The 23,905-nt window shown below is 36.6% G+C and overlaps 1 protein-coding gene across 1 annotated transcript in view; it reads left to right on the forward strand.

Moving 5' to 3' along the window:
- Window positions 1-23,905, forward strand: part of LOC132105930 (copine-8) — a 116,196-nt gene that overhangs the window by 30,689 nt on the left and 61,602 nt on the right. Inside the window, exons 2-4 of the mRNA XM_059511476.1 lie at window positions 8,963-9,003; window positions 16,806-16,852; window positions 17,726-17,829. Of these exons, the coding sequence (XP_059367459.1) occupies window positions 8,963-9,003; window positions 16,806-16,852; window positions 17,726-17,829 (192 nt within the window). The remainder of the gene's footprint in view (window positions 1-8,962; window positions 9,004-16,805; window positions 16,853-17,725; window positions 17,830-23,905) is intronic.

Here is a 23,905-nt window from a genome sequence, read left to right on the forward strand (position 1 = left end):
CAGCCAGTGTTGTTCTTTTCCACAGGTGTCCATTATTTTAGCTGCTATTTACAGTTAATCCCAAACTATATTCCCAATTCAAGGCCTGAAGCTTCCTCTCTGAGCTGTTACCTCTGTGTTCATATCTTTAGAAAAGCTATTTCTTCAAAAATGGGTATCATATTTACACGTCCTCCCTCCCTTGCCTCTCTGCTCCCATTTTATCGCACCACCTTTGAGTAATCATATAAGCATCTGTCACACTTCCTTAGTTCCTCTGTCGCATCCCTCCCCTCCTCCCCCCGTAAAATGACATGGTTGGAAAGCATAACAGGTCCACTGTACTGTGACTGTTCTTTAATTAAAAGCCCATGCTTCTCTCTGGGTATTAAAACAGCTGCGCCTCTGACGAACCGATTCCCTCGCTCCTCTCAGCGCGTCTGATTGCTGCTTGGCCGCGGCGGTGATTAAAGCGTGATGGCCATCCCAGCTGACCAATGCTAAATCCACTAGATTATTTACAACAACATATGCCAAAGGAAAGTGTCTGAATCTAAGCTGAAAATGAAAAACATCTTTCTAGAACAGCTTATTTTGCTTTTCCTAGAGCATAATTTATTTCAAACAAATACAGTTACTAACTTTACCATAACTGCTAAAAGTAGATTGACATTAAAGGAATGTTGTCTAAACACCTTAAGGCACTTACTTGGGTAATTATTGTTAACTAAAACCAAAACTAAAATGAAACCTGTTCTAAACTATTTTAAAAATCAGTTTTTGGAAGTGATTTTTTGGAAGTGAAAATCACTTTTTGGAAGTGAATTTATCGTTGTTACCGACTTGACTGGGCAAATGCTCACATTCGATGACGTCTGGCACTTTGGAGAGGTGTTCTCTTCATGGATGAATCCCGGTTTTCCCTGTACAGGGCAGATGGCACACAGCGTGTATGGCGTCGTGTGGGTGAGTGGTTTGATGATGTCAACGTTGAGGATCGAGTGGTCCATGGTGGCGGTGGGGTTATGGTATGGGCAAGCGTTTGTTATAGACAACAAACACAGGTGCATTTTATCGATGGCATTTTGAATGTACAGAGATACCGTGGAGAGATCCTGAGGCCCATTGTTGTGCCATTCATCCACGACCATCACCTCATGTTGCAGCATGATAATGCACGGCCCCATGTTGCAAGGATCTGTACACAATTCCTGGAAGCTCAAAACATCCCAGTTCTTGCATGACCAGCGTTTTCGCCGGACATGTCACCCATCGAGCATATTCGGGATGCTTTGGATCTGCGTATACGACAGCGTGTTTCAGTTCCTGCCAATATCCAGCAACTTCGCACAGCTATTGAAGAGGAGTAGACTAACATTCCACAGGCCACAATCAACACCCTGATCAGCTCTATGCAAAGGAGATGTGTTCCACTGCGTATATATATATATATATATATATATATATATATATATATATATATATATATTAGGGGTGTAACGGTTCACAAAATTCACGGTTCGGTTCGAAACAATACACTTGTGTCACGGTACGGTTCGGTACGTTTTAGATACAGCAAAAAGAAAAAATTGGCAGATAAATTTCCTTGATTTTTAAAAAAAATTTTATTTATTAAAACTAACAAAGTATGTTTTTTTTTTTTTTACATTGAACAATGATGGAGCTATTCTTTACCCATCTTCTATGGTGTTTTCTTAGCAGCATACTGTATAAAACAAAAAAATGAAAATGTTATATTAGTTATGAACAAATACAAAGATGTAACTTTTTATATGGAACTCTATAACTCTTTATATTGAGTGTGTTTTTACTCAATTGGTTCTCTATAGGGCTTATGTTTTTGGAACAAAGCAGGAATTACGGTCTGTCTGAAATGGGCTCGTGAAGGAATATTGTAACGGGGCTCAATTAGGGCTGGGCGATATATCGAATATTAGCGATAATATCGGAATAATTTTCAATATCAATTTTCATATCGAATATTTCAAATTCAAGCATACTTTCCCAAAAGAACGCGCCGAATGTCCAAAAAAGGAACCTGTAGCTGCTGACTGCTCTACGCCCCTCTACTACGAGAGCTTTAATGATAGCGGTTGCCAGATAACAAGAGTTTAAATCTCCGAATCAGAGCTCCACTGTTACAAGGATACATTTTCTGCCCGGTGTTTGCTTATTTTAAGCAATCTGGCAACCATGCGCACGTGCTCACTCCGCATTGCGGAAGAGCCGCTGACGATAATTTGAAAACACTAACAAGCTGGAATTGAGCGATCTAATGAAAGCGTCGTTCAGCCGGTCTGTGTTCTGTCGTGAGATCTCAACTGTATTGTTTGCATTTGTGATCGCAAAATAAATGCACTTACTCGACCGCTGATGTTTGAATAGAGAAACAGGCTATGGCCATTTAGAATTACTATTGGGGAATTTCACTGATATGTTTACCAGTTTCCATAATATAGACAGAGAGAATGCAAAAGTCTTTGGTATTCATTTATATATATTTATATATAAGAAATAGCTATGTGCTTCAGCAACTAGCTCCCCATCTAAGAGGGTTTTTAGTGTCAGTAGGAACATGCCACAGAGCTTCTCTTAAAACCACAAACGGTTGACAGACTTGTGTTCTTAGCTTAAAAACTTGTTAAAAAAATTAAAATAAAATACTTATCCCAGTTGCATAGTTTAAATTGTGAATTGCATGCACTAAAAAGTTGACAGAATGCACTTTCTGTAACTGTTACTTAATTTGCACTGCTTCAGTTACATATAGGCCTACATGTATTAATTTAATAAAAAGCAGTGTTATCTCTTGGTCTAGATTTTTTAACTGCTTAAATTAGCTGTTTAATCTAAATAGTTTTTTTTTTTTTTTAATGGGCAAAAGTTGTTTTATTTTTTATTATTTAAATGCAAACATATCGAGATATATATCGAATATCGTAAAAATGTTGACAATATCGAGATATCTTTTTTTTTTGTATATCGCCCAGCCCTAGGCTCAATTACATTAAGCATGTTCTTAAAACCTACGTTTTCCACTACAGAGTAAGGCGCTCACTCACTCAGTACGCTTGCAACGAGCCTTCAGCGTGTATTACTGAGTGAGCGAGCGCCTGACTGAGTAGCCTAACATAAACATATAAGTTGGTGTTTTTTTCTTCTTCGGGGGGTGTCAGGGGCGTTGCCTGTTACGTCGTTTGGGTTATTGGGCTACCTTGTTGAACACATATCATTATATTTCACAATTTTTTTTATTTTCCAAATATAATTAATTAGTCCAAAGAACCGTTCGGTCCATAATGCGTACCGCGTACCGAACCGAAAGCCTCGTACCGAACGGTTCAATACGAATACGCGTATCGTTACACCCCTAATATATATATATATATATATATATATATATATATATATATATATATATATATATATATATGTCCACAAAAAAAGACACTAAACACAGCTAAAAGTTTTAATAAATATTCAAAATCCAGGAGCAGGCTGCTTATTTATATCCTATATACTGTATATATCCTATGTTTACTATTACAGCTGTATTGTACAAATTACAGTCTGTAAATGTCTAAAGGATTCCACAAGTGCATGTTCAATAATTGTTTATGGTTCACTAAACAAGCATGAAAAACACTGTTTAAACTTTTTCCAATAAATTTGTGTAATACAGGTTGACCGATCTGGTCTGGAAAATGAAGGCTTGTTGAGAATGATGTGTTTATTTCTGACTGTTATAAAATGCAGTAATGGCTTGAACCTCTGATTGTGTTGAAAACATACAGACTGCCCAGTCTGAACACTTGCCAATTATTTAGGGAGGCAGCCCGGATGCTGTCTGGGAGAGGGAGAAGGAGAGTGGGTGGGTGTGAACTGCCGGGAATGTCACGTTTTCCTCAGTGCCTTTTACACAGGGATTCCTAACATGTGACAAGCAACATCTCACCCGCGCTTTCACTTCCAGATTTGATGTCTCTCACTCTGGCACCCCTCAATCTAGCTCCGAGGGGCTGCATCTGTCTGTATACTGTCAGCAGATGAAATAGATGACGGTTGCACAGAGAGCTCTATTATCCTCCTACTCCCTCTTGCCCTGTTATTTATACTCTGACTGGAGTTCCCGCTGCACTTTTGATGCCACCCATGAACTTCGGGGTTAGAAACCTTTAGCAGTGTTGCTCAATCTATCGGCAGTTTATTTGGTGATGCTTAAGACACGTAACATAAAACAGGTTATATAACAAAAAACAAGGGGTGCACCAATACTAGCCTGATATGCACAAGTTACTTAAAGGTAGAGAGAGAGAGAGAGAGCACGCTCGCACATTTATGTTGTGTGATCTTCGATGTTCACTCACTTAGCACACGCATTTGGATTAAAACTAAATCGAAAAAAAAAGACAATTTATAGGGGCATTTACTATAAACATCATTTATTTTCTACCTTAGGCATACATGATACACTCGGCAGTACATTACTACTTTCCCTCTCGTTCTGCAACAGTACAAAGACATGCACGCATTGCGCGAGTGTTTCTGCATTATATGAGTGGCTTTGGAATATAAATCGCAGCACGTTTCAGATAAAAAACAAAAACCAAAAGTTCTATATGTAAAAAATATCACATGAAATTTATAACAAGTGCTTCCCTGCATTATTACAGCAAAGCGCATCATTACAGTACTAAGTCACTGCAATGGATCAGCTTTTAATGCTATTAAATTACAGATGATGAACCATAGAGCAAAAAATTGAACAAAGAAAGCTACAAAAACTTGTAAAATATATTTTAAGAGGAATAATTTAGTGTGTAAATAGTCGAAGTATATACAGTTAAACCAAAAAATTATTCAGAGACCAGATATTCATTTTTATATTTTTTTTTACTAGTGGGTGCAAGACACTATAGTTCATTTATGTAAATAAGGATAGCAAAATTAAGTAAACTGTGACAAATTATACCCAAAAACTCTTCAAACAGTGGACCACCAGTAAAACGGATACAAATTTGGGACCAAAAATTATTCAGACCAAGGCTGGGGAGAAAATTGAAGTTCAGGTTTGCATGAAGCTGGATGACAGCATGCCCAGGAGACTACAGACAGTCATAAAGGCTAAGGGTTGCCCGACTAAGTATTGATAGTTGTGTAAATACTGTCTGAATAATTTTTGGTTGATCGTAATCCATTACATAACTTTCTATCAAATTTATCTAACATTATCAATATTAATTTGTTCTGACACAGTTTAACTATGAGTTCTCTGTCATATTTTATTACCATCTTCTAAACTATAGAGAATAAACTGTGATACTGTGAAATGTTGAAGGTGTCTGAATAAATTTAGGTTTGACTGTATCTATTTAATAAATTAAGTTAACCAGCTAACATTATACATACTCTTTTGGTTTCTGTACCCAATATTTATTTTAAATTACAAATGCAAATAAAAATATCAGTATTGGTACTCGGTATCGGCAAGTACCAAAAATAAAAGTATCGGTATTGGGCGAGTACTGAAAAAAAGTGGTATCGGTGCTTCCCTTGAATTTATTTTTAAACTGTGAGAATGTGAAAAAGGTTGAAGGTGTCTGAATAAATATTGGTTTGGCTGTATCTATTTAATAAATGAAGTCAACCAGCTAGCATTATGCATACTCTTTTGGTTTCTGTACCCAATATTTAAAAAATATACAAATTCAACAAAAATATCGGTATCAGTACTCAGTATCAATATGTATTTAGATCAAGAAACATTAGAGGATATTAAAAGACTTTAGTGAAGAATCACAGTACAACCCCCAAATTACTAATTATTGGTTGTATTTCATAAATTAATTGTAATTATAAATCTTTACCAATCTTTACTATCTTTCAAGCCATAAGGTTTTACCCCTGTGTGAGAAAAGAGTTTTTAATCATTTAAAATGTAATACAGTTTAGTATGATCACTTTTTCTTTTATAGCCTATATTTAAAAAATAAAAAAATAATAAAAAAATAAACCAAGCCAGAATAAGTATGGTGCTTAATATTTAAAAAATACATCTGTTAAACTGAATGACGATGAAACATTATTTCACCCTTATTTTGACAATTTATTTTCACAAAATTTATTTGAAACATTAAAGTAGGGACTTTATTTGCATTCAATATGCTTTCTTTCTATACAATAATAGTATACTACTATAAATAGTATACATTACTATCATTTTATCTTTGAAATAAAATGTTATCTTTCTATCTTGCTAGCACACTTACTTGCACTGTTATTTGTGGATGAAAATAGTTTCAAAGCCATTTATTTCACTGTATACATAGTGGGTTCCCCCTAGGTTGAAAAGTCAAATGCCATTCTCAAACCTACTTTGAAACACAAGAAATAAACTTTCATTGCATTTATTGACAGTGTGAGCAAATGAACAGAGCTGTAAACAAATACATTATTAGTAAAGTCCCTCTCATTATTCAGTCTTCCTGTCTTTTCTTCTCGTTCTCTTTGCCCGTCTGTCTCTCTCTTGCCGTCTTGTCCTTGAGGTCTTTCCCCTCCATCAGCTTGCCAGGAACATTCACCCACACACTGGAAATTGCAGCTGAGAGAAAGAGCTGTTTTTTATGCATTCATCGTCCTTTCCACTGAAAACTCCTTGAAGCATGTGTCAATTTTATTAGCATGTCAGGTGGAAGCCCTTATCGAGCGCGCTGGACCCTGCAAGCTCTGGAAACCCAACGTGATGTTACCCCATGTGTGCAGCTGCCCGGAATCACAGATTAACAGAAGCATTCCGGGTTATTTTCACTTCAATGTATCTGTTTATTCTGACATGTAAAAATGAGCAGGAAAAGTGTGTTACACTTACAATGGAGCCAAGCAAGATTTCGTTAAAGCACTCACTTGAGCACTTCAGTCAGAAAATGATCTGTTAAACTCGATGTAATGTGTATAAAAAGTCTTCTCTTGGGGGAAGAAGTCGGTAGTTTTTAATCTTTTTGACTCCAAGGCACAACAACACAATAATTACACTTCAGGATTTCAGTAATTATAAAGAGGTGAATGATCTTCAAGGTTCCCACTCTTTTAAATGAATGAATTCACATGAACTTTCAGTCATTTGTGATTTACTGCATACAGATTAACGCTAATGTTTTTTTGTTGTAATATTTCACTACTTTTAATTAATTTAACAATTTTACCCGATAAATGGACTACTAGAATACTTCATATTGCCTAATATTTTTCATGTAATCTGAAATTATAAATGTTTCTGACAGCGGTATGCTGTGTTGTTGTCACATGACCACATCATGTTTAATTTAAAAAGTGGTCTCAGGCTGTCATCTCAGAAATATAAAGTTAGTTAATGTTTTAATCTAGTTACAAGTGTCTTGGCAATCCAATCAGATGAAACAAGAAAAAAGATTTTACAAATCACTTCTGACTCATTTGAAACATGGAAACAGAAGGTCAAGTTGGGCACTTTGTATTATGGGATACATTATGCTCTGGCTTTATACACATTTTGTCTAATGTAGACGAGTCTACAGATACCTGTATCTAATTCACACAGAAAACTTGCTATTATGTCTGTAGTCAGATTGCTTTATGGATATGTGATGCATATTTATTTATTTATTATTGTATTTTTTTATTTTTTATTTTTTTTATATTGCATTTGGTTCCACAGTATAGTTAAGTATATAATTTAGACAACAGGTGAGAGAGTAGAAGTACATAAGACACTAAATGGAAGCCCCTGACAATTTAGAGGGATTTGTCCTGGTTCTCAAGGGATATACTAAGAATGTCCTCATAATGGAATGGCTGTGTATAAGCACTTGATCAGAAAGACTTTATTTCTAGTCCCTCAGCACAATCTCTTCATTCTCTTGGAATGGAAAACCTCTGCCCTAAACTCAAGATTTTATCAGAGAGGACAGGGCAGACTTTCAGAACCCAACACTGACACAATCATTTACCTCAAAACCTGCACTAATGCACAGTTACTAAAGCCCAGATGCGGAACTTCATACTTCCCCTGCTGTGCCTGCCAAGTTTACCTTTACCGTCTACCTTAATGCATTTATATTCTGGACTGTTTATACTTCCCTGTTTGTTTATGATGCAAGTTTTGTGCACCAAAACATTTTCAAACCTCATTTCTATCCCCTCACTGATACATAGGGCCAGATTTAGCGCAAACCGTCTTTTAGAATTAAAATAGTACTGTGAGGATTTGCTAAGGAAATTTCCACGTCCATTGGCGCAGTTTTGTAATTGCGCTCTCACGCTACTTTGTCCTGTTTAGTAAATCTTGCCCTTATAATTAAACAGTATACTGTACCTTTAAGACTTTTATATTACTAGCTAATCTCTACATATGCTACTTCACTCTCTCTGGCCAGTTGTGGTCGTTTTATTGCGAACAATATTTTGGTGGTTCATTCTCTTGTTAACTATATTTTCAGTGGCTGTCAATTTTCATTAGTTTGTCATAATTAGTTTGCGAAGGCCAAGCCACATCTTCTATTAGCTATTAACGTAACTCTGGAGACGAGACTGGGGTCAACTGTAACAGAAGGGCAATTGTAGTGCTCTAATTTATTCTATTATTACAAGCTATACAAGCTATTGTGATGACACTTATTCAGCATATGCTCAGTAAAGCAGTGTTTTGGTGTAGAGAAATGTAGTTTCTGGATGTCAGTATTAGTAGCTTTCTTTAGCTGTCCAAAATTTCATTAGCTTTTAGTTTTAATTGATATTTACATATTTTATCTGTAAGCTGTTGGCTAACATTAATTACATGAACACAAAGGATCTTGGCATTATGAAAAAAAAAAAATATATATATATATATATATATACAAACCCTTTTCTAAGCTCCAGTTTGTTTGTCACATATCCTAGTATTTATGCATACTTATAACTCTTTATGTTTCTTTCTTTTTTACAGAAATCTGCTTGACAGAGACACATTTTCCAAATCAGATCCAAGTAAGAATATCTTTCTTCTGCCTTGTTGCTCAAATGCATACTGTAACATGAAATATGCTTATCAAACCCTGAAAAATATTCAAAATATTCTCATGCCATAGTTTACTATGACCACGTATATGACAGTACGATCAGCTGCTTTCAGCCTTGTTAAGAGGGGACATTCTTCACTGTCTGAAAGCTTACACAATCACATGACTCATTGCTTTCTGTTTGCGATTTCTCGCACTGATTGTGTGAAGTAAAGACTCCAAGCTTCAGCTCTGAATGTGGCACAGGCCTCAGATATAGACACAATGTGGGCGGCCTGCTTATTGTAATATTTGCCTCCAACTCCACAAAGTCCTTTTGAGGAGAAAATATAAATGTCACACATTTGGCCTCGGATATCAGAGTAATTTAAATTCAAATATGGGCGAGTAGATCCACCTGAGAGATTATATGTGACCCTGGACCATAAAACCAGTCTTAAGCCGCTGGGGTATATTTTTAGCAATAGCCAGAAAAAAGGTAATCGATTTTCCTATTATGCCAAAAATTATTAGGATATTAAGTAAAGATAATTTTCCATGAAGATATTTTGTAAATTTCCTACCGTAAATATATCAAAACATAATTTTTGATTAGTAATATGCATTGCTAAGAATTCATTTGGACAACTTCAAAGGTGACTTTCTCAGTATTTAGATTTTTTTTGCACCCTCAGAATCCAGATTTTCTGGTAGCCAATGTTGATATTTCAGATCACCAAAACAAACACGGCCCTACCTCAAAAGGGTATTTCCCAGACAATGATTATGATGGAATCTGCTGTATTATTATCTGCTGTATTAAACATATTATCTTACTTTTCGGACACACTATGGGAGCTGACGCTTGAAACAGAGGTTTAGATGCTCCAAGCTTATAGGGTGTGGATATGAATGTGTCATTATCATACATGTAGCTGAAGGGAATGACAATACAATTGCAGATGAACAAACAAGTGAACATGACACACGAGCATATTCAAGCAAAAGGCAGCGTATATTAATTCCGTGCAAAAGCAAAACCAATGTTACTCACCTATTGAGAAGAAACAAAACAACCTCGGCATCTGATCGCAGGCCTTCCCGCTCCTTGAGTTCTCTCCAGCGCTAAAAAGCTGATCTGAAATTTACACGGGTCCTACTTCTTGCCTTTTTGTAAGCCTTCTTTTGTTCCGCAGACCTTTTCCTCTTTCGTTTTTTAGTCGCCATCTCTATCTTTCTCTCGTCGCTCGGCTTGGCAAATTTTTGTCGTGTGCACTGAGCGCTCTCTCCTCCACATCATGAGAAGACACGCCTCTTACTTTTGATTGGCTATAAGTTTGTTTTGGTACGTTTTCTAAAGCATTTTTGAAAAGTGTTTGAAGTGTTTTATAAGAATTCATATTTATTAATTTATATTTTAGGGGTGTAATGGCTTAGCTACTCTTAATTTTTTTTGAATAAGTAGAATACACAGTCACTTATTTATTTATGTTTGTTTAGGCACTCACTCATTCAGTTGTGCTTTTACTCATTCAAACTTCCAATGATAAACACATTTTCACTCATTAATATATTCATTTACACTGTCACTCAGTCATTTACAGTCATTCGCCCTTTTTCACCCTTATAAACTCACCTGTTCAATTGACCCTCGTCTCACCCTTTCACTCACTGAATTAAAGCGGGCGTACACGGTGCAAATTCGGAAGGTCGGAAGATCGTATGTCCACGCACACGTCACGGGTGAGTTTATCTGAAAATCATACGGACGAGGTGATATACGACAAGAATTTACAGCCTGCCAATTTCCGAAGCAATTGGACACAGTTGATAGGCGCGTTCGACTTGAAGCAGCGCTGAACAGACTGTATGACATTAAAGTACCGTGAGAGCGATAAGACCATTATATACCATTGCATATTGTTTATGGGGACACAAATATCTATTATGACATGAGTATTACAACGTAAACATGGTTTATGAGGACACATTTTTCCATGATGGATAGAGGTAGTGTATGGGGATAGAATATACAGTTTGTACAGTATAGTAAATCGTTATGTCTATGGAGAGTCCCGTAAACTACATATGCGTGTGTGTGTGTGAGAGAGAGAGAGCGCGAGAGAGAGAGAGAGAGAATTAAAAAGCATGGTATACGCTGCTAGACATCAAACAGCACTCGCTGTTCCTGCCAGAGTTCAGCGAGTTTATCCTCCTGGTCAATAGTCCACATTCGGCGTGCTGCCGTCTTCGTCTTTCTTCTTCTGTGGTTTTCCTAGTTCATGATTGGTCCACTTCAAATAGATCAACAAATCGGCTCGTTCAACGGCACACGTCACGAATTCAAACCGATAGCTCACATACTTTTTAGACATGTTTAAAAATGATCGGCTGGTCGGGAAGTGCTCGTAAAAGCCACTCTGCTCGGCTCGTAATTCCTTGCACATGATACATAATTTTTGAAAAAAATCGCATGCGCCTTCACTTAACCACTTCTCGTTGACATCACTTATTCTTTTACTAACACTTTATAACTTCTTCATTTTCATTCACTCACTCTTTCTCTATCACTAGCTTATTCACTCTTTATTTACAAAGTGTAAAGCGCACGGTGCAAGTGCACTCAGGGCGTGTCCAAATCCACTTTTGCTGTTTTAACGATGGAAAAACGGTCTGTGTGCCGGGGTGCATTTTTGGAATGGGTTGTCCCTATTAACTGTGGACCCGCCCAGAGGTTCATTTTCTACAAAGGCGCTCTTTAAATAACAAAAAAATATTGCGCCATTGACTTTAGACCAGGTTTGAGTTGGTCTATGGTGCAGTCTATTTTCAGCTCCTTAAAATTGCAATGCGCCTGAACACACCTCTTTTTTAGACCAGCACGCCCATGGGCACACAAATGGGTGCAAATGGATTTGCTAATTAAACGACGTGGCGCTGGATGGGAAAATGAGAATGGCGCCGGACTGAAACTAGCAAACACACTTGCGCTGAGCCTTGCGTCGCATTGCGCCGAGTGTATTATAGGGCCCAATGAATCCCTTAATCATTGACTTTTCATTGACATCACTTATTCTTTTACTAACATATAATTAACTTAGTATTTTCATTCACTCATAGACTCATTCATTTATCCATTTGTTTATAGTCCCACTCACTCACTTGTTTCTATTCTTTCACTCATCCATTCGGTCACTCTAATTTCTTTATTGACTTGTTTAGTCTTTATTGACTCGTTTTCTGAATTCATACAGACTTTATTGTACTTTATTACTACAGTACTGTATATTCATTCAATTCTGACACTCAGTCTTTGAAAACACTTTACATTTATTGATCAGGTGTGTTTATTCACAAACAGGAGGCAGACAGGACTGAGTCACTGAAAAAACTGTGATTTCAAGAACAATAAGCACTGAAATAAGACTGACTGAGTCTTTGAGGTTTTATTTTATGCCACGTGTGTGTGTGTGTGTGACAGTAGCGAACAGGAAAAGGGAACAATGAACAGCTCATCACTCTGCTATTATTGTCATGATCTGTATTGATTTCTGTACTTCTGTTGCTTGTTCTTGTCTTACTGTCCTGCTTCACTTTTTTTCTTGCCTGCTTTTTTCTTTTCTTTCAGATTCTTTGTCCAGTTTTGCTTTCATGCATTGCAGTAGCTATGCGTGAGTTTTTGTAAGTGTCTTTTTATTTTCATATTATTGCCATTTGTTTACTGGTCCTGTTCTTGATCAGCTCATCTAAACAGATGTCGGCTCTTCCCAGGGCCGCTGACAGGGTCCTTGCATTCATGCAAGCAGGCACTTGTGCTGAGCCTCCATCTTAATTATGTTGAGTACTGTTGGCCCAGTCTCTTAGTGTTACCATTATCCACATAGAAAAATGTACACAAATTCAATTATAAAAAAAATGTTTCAGTAGTTGCGACTTTGTATATTGTATTGCACACTAGGGCTGTCAAAATTGCTCAAAAATGACGTTCGAATATTCCCTCTAAAAAATACACGAATATTCGAACTATTCGAACATCTGGTTGCGCATGTCATCAATGACGCGCATTACGTCAATAACAGGCAAAAATAATACAAAGAGACATAACTACTTGTATAGATAGTCTATTTAAGTTTAAACATATATGACAACGTATTACGTACACAAAAACAAGGAAATCAACTAATGGCCAAGACTGCAGACCTCACGCTCTCTCACTCTCACGTTCTCTGCGCATAATGGTTTAAATGAGCAAACACATTTTTGTGCAAGCAATTTAAGGTCGCGACTGTTGTCCCAAATATAGCAGGCTTGATTGAAACAAATATTATTAATATTAACTGAAGTTTTACAGCATATAGAACTGACATTGAATGCTCCGAGCGAGCTGTGCTGTGGTAAACATGGAACTTTTCCTTGACATGAAACGATAAATAATCAAACCTCTGATCCATTGCTTGACAGAACTCCCCGAAGCCTGCCCCATCCGCGATACTGATCGGTCTCATGTCCTTACAAATGAACGAAATTATTTTATCCGTTATGGCCTCTTGTCGTGTTGCAGACAAAGTGCTTGCGGAGGGCGATGCAAAGTAACATTAAGTGTCAAGACGTGACTGTTTAGCTGGAGTTCCACACATTATGCCATGCTCATTTGGGTGCACATTTTTGAGATGTGACCTCATCTTGCTAGTTGTCGAATGGTATGCTAACTGTATCTTAAATAGCTTGCATACAACAATCTCACGGGTCAACAATTTTACCTAATTTTCTCTGCTGCGGTCGAGTTGGGCTCTGCACTTGCTGGCATCTTCCATGAAGACGCGTCAACTTTCAGCAGTGATGCTGTGCCAGACAGTGCGACTCCCATGAGGCTGTGACCTGTCCCAGAACCCTCAGGCGTGCTAGCGCGCCCACTCGCAAAGCAGACAACCACGCCTCTACTACCGCGGGCCTTTTTTTCCACTTTTTTTTTTCACCTTCGAAATTAGTTTTTTTTTTTAATTATTCGAATACATATTCGAATTTAGAATATTCGTTGACAGCTTCTTCGCTTCATCCCATGCCTGAACGAACAAATACACCTTACCAGTTTAAACATACAAACACCCAAAATATATGCGTCTCACAGTCCTTGAACACTGAATTGAGTTTGGTCTCTTCTTGCTCTTGAAACTCATACACAAACTCGTCTTTGCGCGTATCCTCTCAAAAATGGCCGGTTATGTCTTAATTAAAGTAAACAGTTGAGAAAAAAGTCTGATGTGTATCTTATTGGATGTATTATCTCTTAAATTTAATTTAATTTATTAGCTGCTGTCAGTGTCCTTAATGTTAATCCAGTAAATTAAATTGGAGAAAATCATTTACGCTCTTTACTGAATTACTTTGTAGTTTTAACAAGAATTAATCTTAAATAATGTTTAATTTATACACTGAAGACTATGCAATGCTATTTATATTTGATTATTCAGTTTCTGTACCTGGACACCTACAACCTTAAAAAATGTTTCACTTTGTTACATTTGTTTATTTGTGCTATTTACACAATTTCAAACAGGGCCCATAGGTACAACCTGCAAACCCCAGCTAGGGCCCTGTATTTGTCCCATATTGTCATTAATATACATACTGACTTCAGCTTGGACCACTAAATAAATAGACTTTTATTGTTATGAACTTAGAGCAAAATGTTATTGATCATGTAAAAAACATAAACTTTGAAGCCCATGCTGATTGATGGACTAGCATTACTCAACATTACTTACTACCTTCCAGCAACACTACATTCAATGAAGTTAAAATAGTAAAAAACATAAAAATATTCAATTTAAATGGAGCCAGAATCGGAACCTGAAAATGTGTATAATGTAATATATGTTGAATTTTGACATTGCCAACCTTTAAATTATGTTGACAGTAAGTAATAAACAGCATTGAGTAGTTGAGTATTGTGCATTTTTCCTTGCCATTATTTTTTTAATAGTTGTTTAATGATTTTAATGGAACCGGAATCTGAATTGGAACCGTTTGGTGGAACCGGAAAATTTCTAATGATTCCCAACCCTAGTCATTATGTAGCCCTTTACACACACACCAAAAGAGTAGGAAAGGGTGCATTAAAGCTTGAGCTCCGAAGTGCTTGTGCCTGAAGCATGCGGTCAATGATTTAGAATACTTCAAATTCATTAACATAAGAACAAGGTCAAGAAATGTGTCTGCGTGAGAAGTTTTCCTGTATGAATAATTCACACTATTATCAGTTAGTGCCATATAATTTTTTTAACTGTAAGAATTACGCACACATGAATAAATAAATAATAAAAAAGTTGAAACAAACATCTTAACTAGCAATGCAATATCATGAGAATAAGGATCATGATATATTAACATTATATTGGCACCATCCTAATTTATAGTGTCTTTTAAAGTGCCCATATTATACCATTTTTATGGTTCTTAATATTGTTTAGGGAGTGTCTTACAATGGGATTAAATGCATGCAAGGTCAAAAAATACTTTCTCAAACGATTCGTTCAAAGCAGTTCAAAGATTCAGTCTCTCTAAACACCTCCTTTCTGTGAGCCTGCTCTCCTCTGATTGGTCAGATCAGATGGCCTAGTCTGTACTGACTGGTCTATGGCATACAGCGCGTTTCAGAAACGATATGCCTATTTCAGTAGTTCTGTATGTATTTTGAATGCTCTATAGAAAATATCTATTATCTATCATACTTACAGGTTGTGATTTTGAAAACAGCTAGCGTTTTGTGAATCATGCGTTGAACTCCCCAAGATTAGAGAAGCATTTGTCAGTAGAATGATGTGTTTGTGGGTGGGGTCAGGTTGTTTGCGGCCGGCCAACATAGAACATAGGTGCGCATTATGCAAATGTGTGAGCCTGTGACGTGTAGTCGTCACTGATTTGAATAAGTAATGACTCGTTTCAGCTGTAATAGGGCGATTTTTTTTTATTTTGGGAGACAGTAACTTTATTTATCGTGCACTTCACATACAGCTACTTTACACACTGCATGAAAGGCAATATTGGAAATGGCATAAATTACAGAGAAAGTTCACCTAAAATGATTTTTTTGTGTGTATTTTTCCTATTTAAAGCAGAAAGTCTAATTTTCCTATTTTCAATGAATTGCAACTTTAAATTTTTCCCTCACATAAATTAATCTCAATCCGTTGGAAGATTTGAAACTTGAATTAAAAAATGCAAGATTTGAATTCTGTTCATACAGATTATTTGTATGATGTTTTATAACTATTGTTTTGAGCCTTTTGGAGTTTGACAACCCCTGGCCACCATCTACTTTCATTGAATGGAAAAGAACATCATGATCATTCAGCCAAATAACTCCTTTAGTGTTTATTGGAAGAAAGAAAATATTAAGGGTATAAAAAATGTTATATATGTGTGTAAATTAATTGATTTATCTATCCATCTATCATCGGTTAGTTGGCACACCAAGATATTGCCATATTAATAGGAATAGTTCACCCATAAATGAAAATTCAGTCATCATTTACTCACCCTCACGTTATTCAGAAATATCTGTTTTTGTGACCGAAATGAATAGAGGTTCGGATACTGGCTGGTTTACAACAGCTTTGTAACTCATCCAGTGAGATTTTTATCTCATCGCATTCCACTGCTCTGGTTCTAAGCTGTTTCTCTCCAAACACTGTCGAGTTAAGAGTGTCACAGGTCTTCTGGCATTTAAAAAAAAACAAGATTTCTCCACCTTTGTGTAACACAGGCTCTCTTTCTCTTTGCTCTCCACAGTCTGTGTGCTGTACACCCAAGGCATTGGCAACAAAGAGTGGCGAGAGGTAAGCGGAACAATCTGGCCCAGGCGTGTCGACCCCTTGAAGGGCCTGGCAGACCCTTGGTCTCATAAATATTCATACATGTAAATTTGGGCTTGGAATATTCTCAGAATAGTAATGTCAATTATTTTTGTCGCTCTTATTTTTTTCTGTCTCTATCAGTTGTTCATATTTTTGCCTTCCGAGCTAATCAGAGGAAATATCATGCTCTCTAAAGCACCATTAAGAGGGCCATGTATTTAATAACTTCAATCACTAGCTGGTGAAATATGATAAGCCACACAGGGAATGTAATAACTTTCTCACCCACGCTCGTATCAAGCTTTTCAAGTCGGCTCATTAAAACGTTAAGTCCCCTTCACATCGCATCAAGGCTTCAACGCTCCTCTCAACACTGTCATACGCCTCTTTGACCTCCATATTAAAGATGTTGAAGGTAGCAGGAATGTGGGAGTTGTACACAGTAAAGAGGGACTTGTATTCACACTTAGAACATAAAAACGGACTCATCAAATTTAGATTTATGATATATAAAGATATATTTAAATATATTTAGATATATTTAAAATTTGCATTCGTTATAAAATGACGTTTCATTTTTTTTTCTACTTTACATGGCTTTTCCAGATTTAGAAATCATACTTTTAAAATTAATATAGATATATATATATTCATTCTTTCTAAGACTGAGAAAACCCTGGAATTTGTATTATTATTATTATTTTATTTATTTTTTTTTTGAAAAAAACTGTTGTTAAGAAATATCTTGAACAGACAACTGTTATACATTTTATGGTGTTTTCGTCTCTGGATTTTTAGTTTGGTGGTAAAATGTTGATGCAAATAATTTCAGCTGACCTTCTTTTGTTCTTTCAGTTTGGGCGGACGGAGGTTATTGATAACACTTTGAACCCGGATTTTGTGCGGAAATTTATATTGGACTACTTCTTTGAAGAAAGACAGAACTTAAAGTTTGATCTGTGAGTACCAATAGATATTCCTTTACCTTCAGCTACATTTACACAAGCTTTCAGTTTCACCACATTTACACTGTAACTGCTCGGGGTTCCACGGAGTTTTGACTCTTTTATGTATTAGAAACTGTACTGATTAATAAAAAAAAAGACTTCTTGTTCTTGATATCCCGGAATGACATATATTAGTTTTTCACTGTGCCTATGTTTGAATAAGAAAAGAGTGAAAGTGTAAAGGTTATGCAGAAACAGTTTGTTGATTAGTTGTTTACATTCATTCGGCAGATGCGTTTGTCCATTCATATTATACATTTTATTAGCCCTTGTAAAAAAAGAAGTACATTTTAGAGTACTTAAAAAAAAGTGTATTATGAAAACAGTAGACTTTAATACATAATGAATTCATTACGTAAATTTAATTTAAAGTAAACCTAATTTGACATTTTGACACTGTTCAGAAGTGTACTTATTCTAAGTATACACAAGTGCTTTTATTTAATTAATATGTTATCGACAATTACGTTTTTTACAAAATATATACTTTTAAGATGTGAAGAACACTACAAGTACATACATTGCCTGGGAATCAAACCCATGCCTGTGAAGTCGCTAGCTCCATGTACTACTGTCTGAGCTAAAGATGTTGTTACTGGTGTGTAGTTTATTCTGGTTTTATTGTTTAAATATTGGAATTTGTCTTTTTTTATATGCACTATTTTTGGCAGTTTGTATACAATTTGTGAAGGTGGTATGTGTTATGCAATTAAATATACAGTAAATAACATATATTCAAGATTAAGAATAAATTGTGGTTAAGTACATGGACTAAAACTGAGGTTTGCTCATTTGCTTCATTTTTTTGTGTATTTACAAGTTTCAGCTGTTTAAGATTTTTTTTAACTGTTTTCAGCAGCCCACACCTTCAATGCACTAATTAGTTTTAAACAAGTTTTTAAAGAAAGTTTGGTGCAAATTGATTATTGGGTGACATAAATATTTATTTAATCCACATTAAAACGTCATCCTTATTGGTGTAAATATGAAAGCAACTTTGCTAAGAACTTGAATAGTAAGGTTATTAATAGGCACAACTTCTTTGTACATCAAACACTGGAGTCACGCTTCAACAACAGATGTGTCAGCTACTGTAAACCCAGCCATAATATAACTGTCACCCTATGTTTTGTGTGCTTTTATAAGCAGGTGTCACAACCAAAACCACTTCTCACGAATCACACATATTGTGTGGGCAACACTCTATGGCAGGGCTATTCAAACACACCTGAGCCTGTTAATCAATGTCTTTGGGATCATTAGAAAAGCACAGGTAGGTGGGTTTGATCAGGGTTGGAGCTAAACTCTGCATTGCACTGGTTCTCCAGGGCAAGATTTGAATAGCCCTGCTCTATGGACACAGGTCAGGGTCTCTTGCCCTTACAGTGTAGTTACAGGAAAAACTGACATTCTATTGTGTTTAGTATTTAGGGTCAACTTTCCAAGGGACTATTTAATGCACAATGGTACCATCTTAGTTATCGGTTGATATTCAACTTTATAATATATATTTAAGTATCATTTAGTATTTGATATTTAACATTGTGCATGCTTGTATTGATTTTTAAAAATATACATTATCATTTTTAATGCGAAAATTCACTTGCAGCATTAATTGTAGGTGACAGGTTATCTTCAAAACATGAACATTTTAAATTTAATAACACTTCTTAAGGTAGTCTTAACCCAGTTCCAAAATTAATCCTGATGACAAATTAGGACAAAATATACGTCGACGCAAAATATGTGCATCGATTCGTCGACCTGTTTTTATTTCTCTAAAAAAACGTTTGCAAAACGTTTACCTTATGTGCGCTGAATATACGCTATGGCCGGATAAACATTCTATCCAACGTTATATAACCAATCCAGGGGTTTTTCGGCATTGATCTTTTTTTTTGGCGGCTGTTAAAGCCTTATTTGATTGGTGAGTGATGTAGAATAGAATGACTGTGCTGCGCCTGACAGGGCGCGTACGAGAGTGAGCCCCGGCTGTGCGCGCGCACTCACAGTCTTCAAACAACACGAGCGCTTCTTGCTCTCTCTCTCCCTCGTGCATATTAATCAAAATCATTAAACACTATAGAAAAAGGGCGAAACACCCAAGTTTCACGCGCGCTCGCGCACTCACAGTCTTCAAACTACACGAGCGCTGTCTCTCTCTCTCTCTCTCTCTCTCTCTCTCTCTCTCTCTCCCTCCCTCGTGCATATTAACCAAAATCATTAGACACGATAGAAAAAGGGCGGAACGCCAAAGTTTCACGTGGAGCATTCGGAGATTTTTTTTTCTACATGACAGGCTGCTGGCTCCCACTGTTAATTTTTATTTTTTATTTTTTGGAAAAGCACTCTCTGTATTAGCTTAAAGCCCTCAAGTTTACATTGGTTACTGTATTCTTTCAATTGCTCTAAACAAGTATTTTGGGTGAACTTTTTTATTGAATGCTAGACATCAAGTTGTTGTTATTTTCATCTGAAAGAAGAACTTTTTTCAGTAAGCTAGGCCCTATGTGTTCAGTAAGCTTGTTTCAGTAAGCTATGTGTTTTCAAGGCTTCAAGGTTTTATTGAATGCTATGTCTATACAAGTGCAAAGTAATGCATTCTTAGTCTTTTATTTTGTAATAAACATAATAAAGCAATAAACATATATTGCAATGTTAAAGAATTGATGTTTTTTTCATTCAGATATGTAAATCAACATGTATAAATTGTTAGTAGTCAATTAATAGGGAGATAATAGAAATCGAATCGGCCTGGAAAAATTAATTGTTAGATTAATCGATGCACCGAAAAAATAATCGCTAGATTAATCGTTTAAAAAATAATCGTTTATCCCAGCCCTACGACAAATATTTTTTTGTTGTCCCGCCCCACACTTTGCTGTGATGGGTCCCGCGATCGTGCAGGTCTCTAATAGGAAGGTGCCTGTTATATAATGTTATGATTGGAGTTCTGGACTCTGAGCACAACTTGTTTTTTCTATAACAAACTATAAAATATTTTCTATAAAAACGTTAATGCCCTGGCAGTGACAAATAGCTTTGGTTTTATATTTAATTTGATGACATTAATGTTTAAGTTCAGATTTACAATAAATATTTTAACTGCTACTAGGCTAGGTAAAAGGAATACTGCGGTAAAAAAGCACCTTATTTGTTTAAAGTGTTTGCAAACAAAATGTTATTGCACTTTTGTTCATATTGCAGTACTCTTAAATGAAAAAGTGGGCAATGCACTACTGAATTTTGTGCATAACAATGTGATTAATTGCAGACAATTGTGTGATTAATAGCAGACAATAATGCGATTAATAACGATTAAAATTTGAATCATTTCCCAGCACTAACAATTATAGAAGCCATCTATCATTTTTTTGACCATAACATGAAAATAATTATTGTTTAGTGTTATGCATCAGTGTTGTTTTAGTATTCTCTATATACTGTCATAGTATTTATTAATATTTTAAATGAGCTTTAATTTTTATATTTTCAGTATATTTTCATTTTACTTGTAGTTGAATTTTTTTATTATTGTAGTTTTAGTACTTCAACTTATTTTATTTTAGTTATTTGCCAGGCATCTTTCTAACTTTATGCACATTTCATATGTTGTTTAGCTTCATTTCAATTAACATTTTTAATGCACATTTTTTTAATAGTTTTAAATCTGCATTGCTGCATCCCAAAGTACGATAAAAAATTGATCAGATGAAAAAAAAATTATCAGATAAAAATATTGATGTGTGTCCAAATCTTGAATCTTTGCAACAAATGTTATATTCATTCAGATGCTTGTTCATTTGTGAATGTGCGTGTGTGCTAATATTTATTATTATTTTGTGTCAGTCTAAATGTGTTTGTGTATGTATATTTAGGAATTTATGGGTGTATATTTAGAACATATATGAGTCGTTCTATATCTGTTGGCCCAAATGTGTGTGAGGAATTTTTGTCTCTAGTCTTCAGCATGAGTGTGTATGTCTGTAGGCAGAAGTTTGTGCGTTGTCTCTGTGGATCGGTGTCCCCGCTTGACAGCCTGTCATACTGGGTCTGTAAATCTGCGGCAGACATGAGATGGGTCACAAGGTCGTGTGGGCAGTGCCTCCAAGACGATAGTGAAACCAAAGCACCGCTGATGAGGATGACATGGCACGTCACCATAACAACAAGGGGGACTGAGCCCTACAAACTAATGGAAAAGGCACAGAGACAATAAATGGATATATATGAGGTTGTTCTATATGTAACCCTAGATATATTTCAGGTATATTTGCATCGTTCAATATTTGTTGCTTTTCTTGTCCTCTTATCTTGTTTTCTCTCTCATTATGTCTTTATCTCTTCGTTGCACTGTGACAGGGCAGAAGAGAATGATTCATGTTGTCTGTGCTTTAATGATGTTGTTCTTCTTTCGTAATGAGAAACAGACAAGTGTGAACTCCCCTCATAAGACCATAATCTAATTAAAGCCCAGCTCAAAGTCTCCCATCACTGATTATGAAAACAACCTCTGTCTGTTACTACTTTTCATTGCAAGCTTTCCTGTGCAAGCATCACCATTACTAATGTCCATTACCAATCCTACCCCTGGATGGCCACTGTCCTGCAGAGTTTAGCTCCGACTTGCCTCAGCAAGTTTCTGATATGCTTAAGCTGTGTTCACACCATGTCGTAATTACCATAATTCTAAGATCGCAACACATTCCATTCTACTTGGAGCTGAATTATGTTTTTCTATGGCAACACTATCAATGCCGTAGCCCTCACATGCTTCAGAACTCGTAATTACACCTTGTAAACTCTGAATTTTCTGAGAGTTACGACTTAGACCAGTGACAGCTGTACCACATGACTGCTGCTAGGTTCATTTAAGATTGTCAGCAGTCATATCACCCTGTAGCCAAAGACTGGTTGCCTTCTGATGCTAAGCAGGGTTGAGCCTGGTCAGTACCTGGATGGGAGACCTCCTGGGAAAACTAGGTTGCTGTTGGAAGAGGTGTTAGTGAGGCCAGCAGGGGGTGCTCACCCTGTGGTCTGTGTGGGTCCTAACACCCCAGTATAGTGACGGGAACACTATACTGTAAAAAGCACTGTCCTTCAAATGACACATTGGACCGAGGTCAGGTTTGTTTAATTGGGATTGGAGCTGAACTCTGCAAGACTGTGGCCCTCCAGGAGCAAAATTCCCCTGTCCCCTGATCTTTAACCATCTAGAAACACCTTAGCAAAGACCCCTAAAACCATAGTAACCATCTGGTAATGCTTCAGCTTCCACCCAGCACTCGCTAGCAACTGCACAGCAATGCCTTAGAACAGGGTTCCTCAAATCCAGTCTAGAGTCTAGCTCAAACCCGGATGAAGCTTACCATCCTGTGATTTCCTAGTGATCCTTAAGACCTTTATTAGCTTTCTCAGGTGTGTTTGATAAGGGTCTGCAGGGCAATGGCCCTCAAGGGCAAGATTTGAGGAACCCTACCTTAGTATCATCAAGAACTCTCTAGCAGCCATCCAGAACATTATCTTCCATCTAGAACAGGGATGAGCAACTCCGGTCCTGGAGGGTCATAGTCCTGCAGAGTTTACCTATATCCCATCAAACACACCTGAAAAATCTAACATGGTTGTGTTCCATTTAGTTTTTTATGCACTTCGCTTGCTAATATCTCTCCATAATGTTGACTTATGCCGCGTTTCCACCGTAGGAACTTTACCCAGGAACTAGGGACTTTGGGCTGGTACTTGGTGTGTTTCCACCGCAGGAACCAGGAACTAAATAAAGTTCCAGGTAAAAAAATGCCCCTCAGAAAGTCCCTGCTGGCGAGGTGGTACTTTTTCAAAGTTACGGAACTTTCGGGGGCGGGACTTGGACACTAAACATCCTGATTGATTGAGTTCACGCAGAATTGGTTGAGTTCAACCACCATTTATTCGGATCATTTTCAAAATGTTACTGTTATTGTGTTATGGAATGTAATTTTGAAAGTATTTCAGGCGAGAATGTAGTTGTTTAAAACTCAAATCTGTG

The sequence above is a fragment of the Carassius carassius genome, chromosome 26 (assembly GCF_963082965.1).
Source record: "Carassius carassius chromosome 26, fCarCar2.1, whole genome shotgun sequence".
Classification (NCBI taxonomy): Eukaryota; Metazoa; Chordata; class Actinopteri; order Cypriniformes; family Cyprinidae; genus Carassius; species Carassius carassius.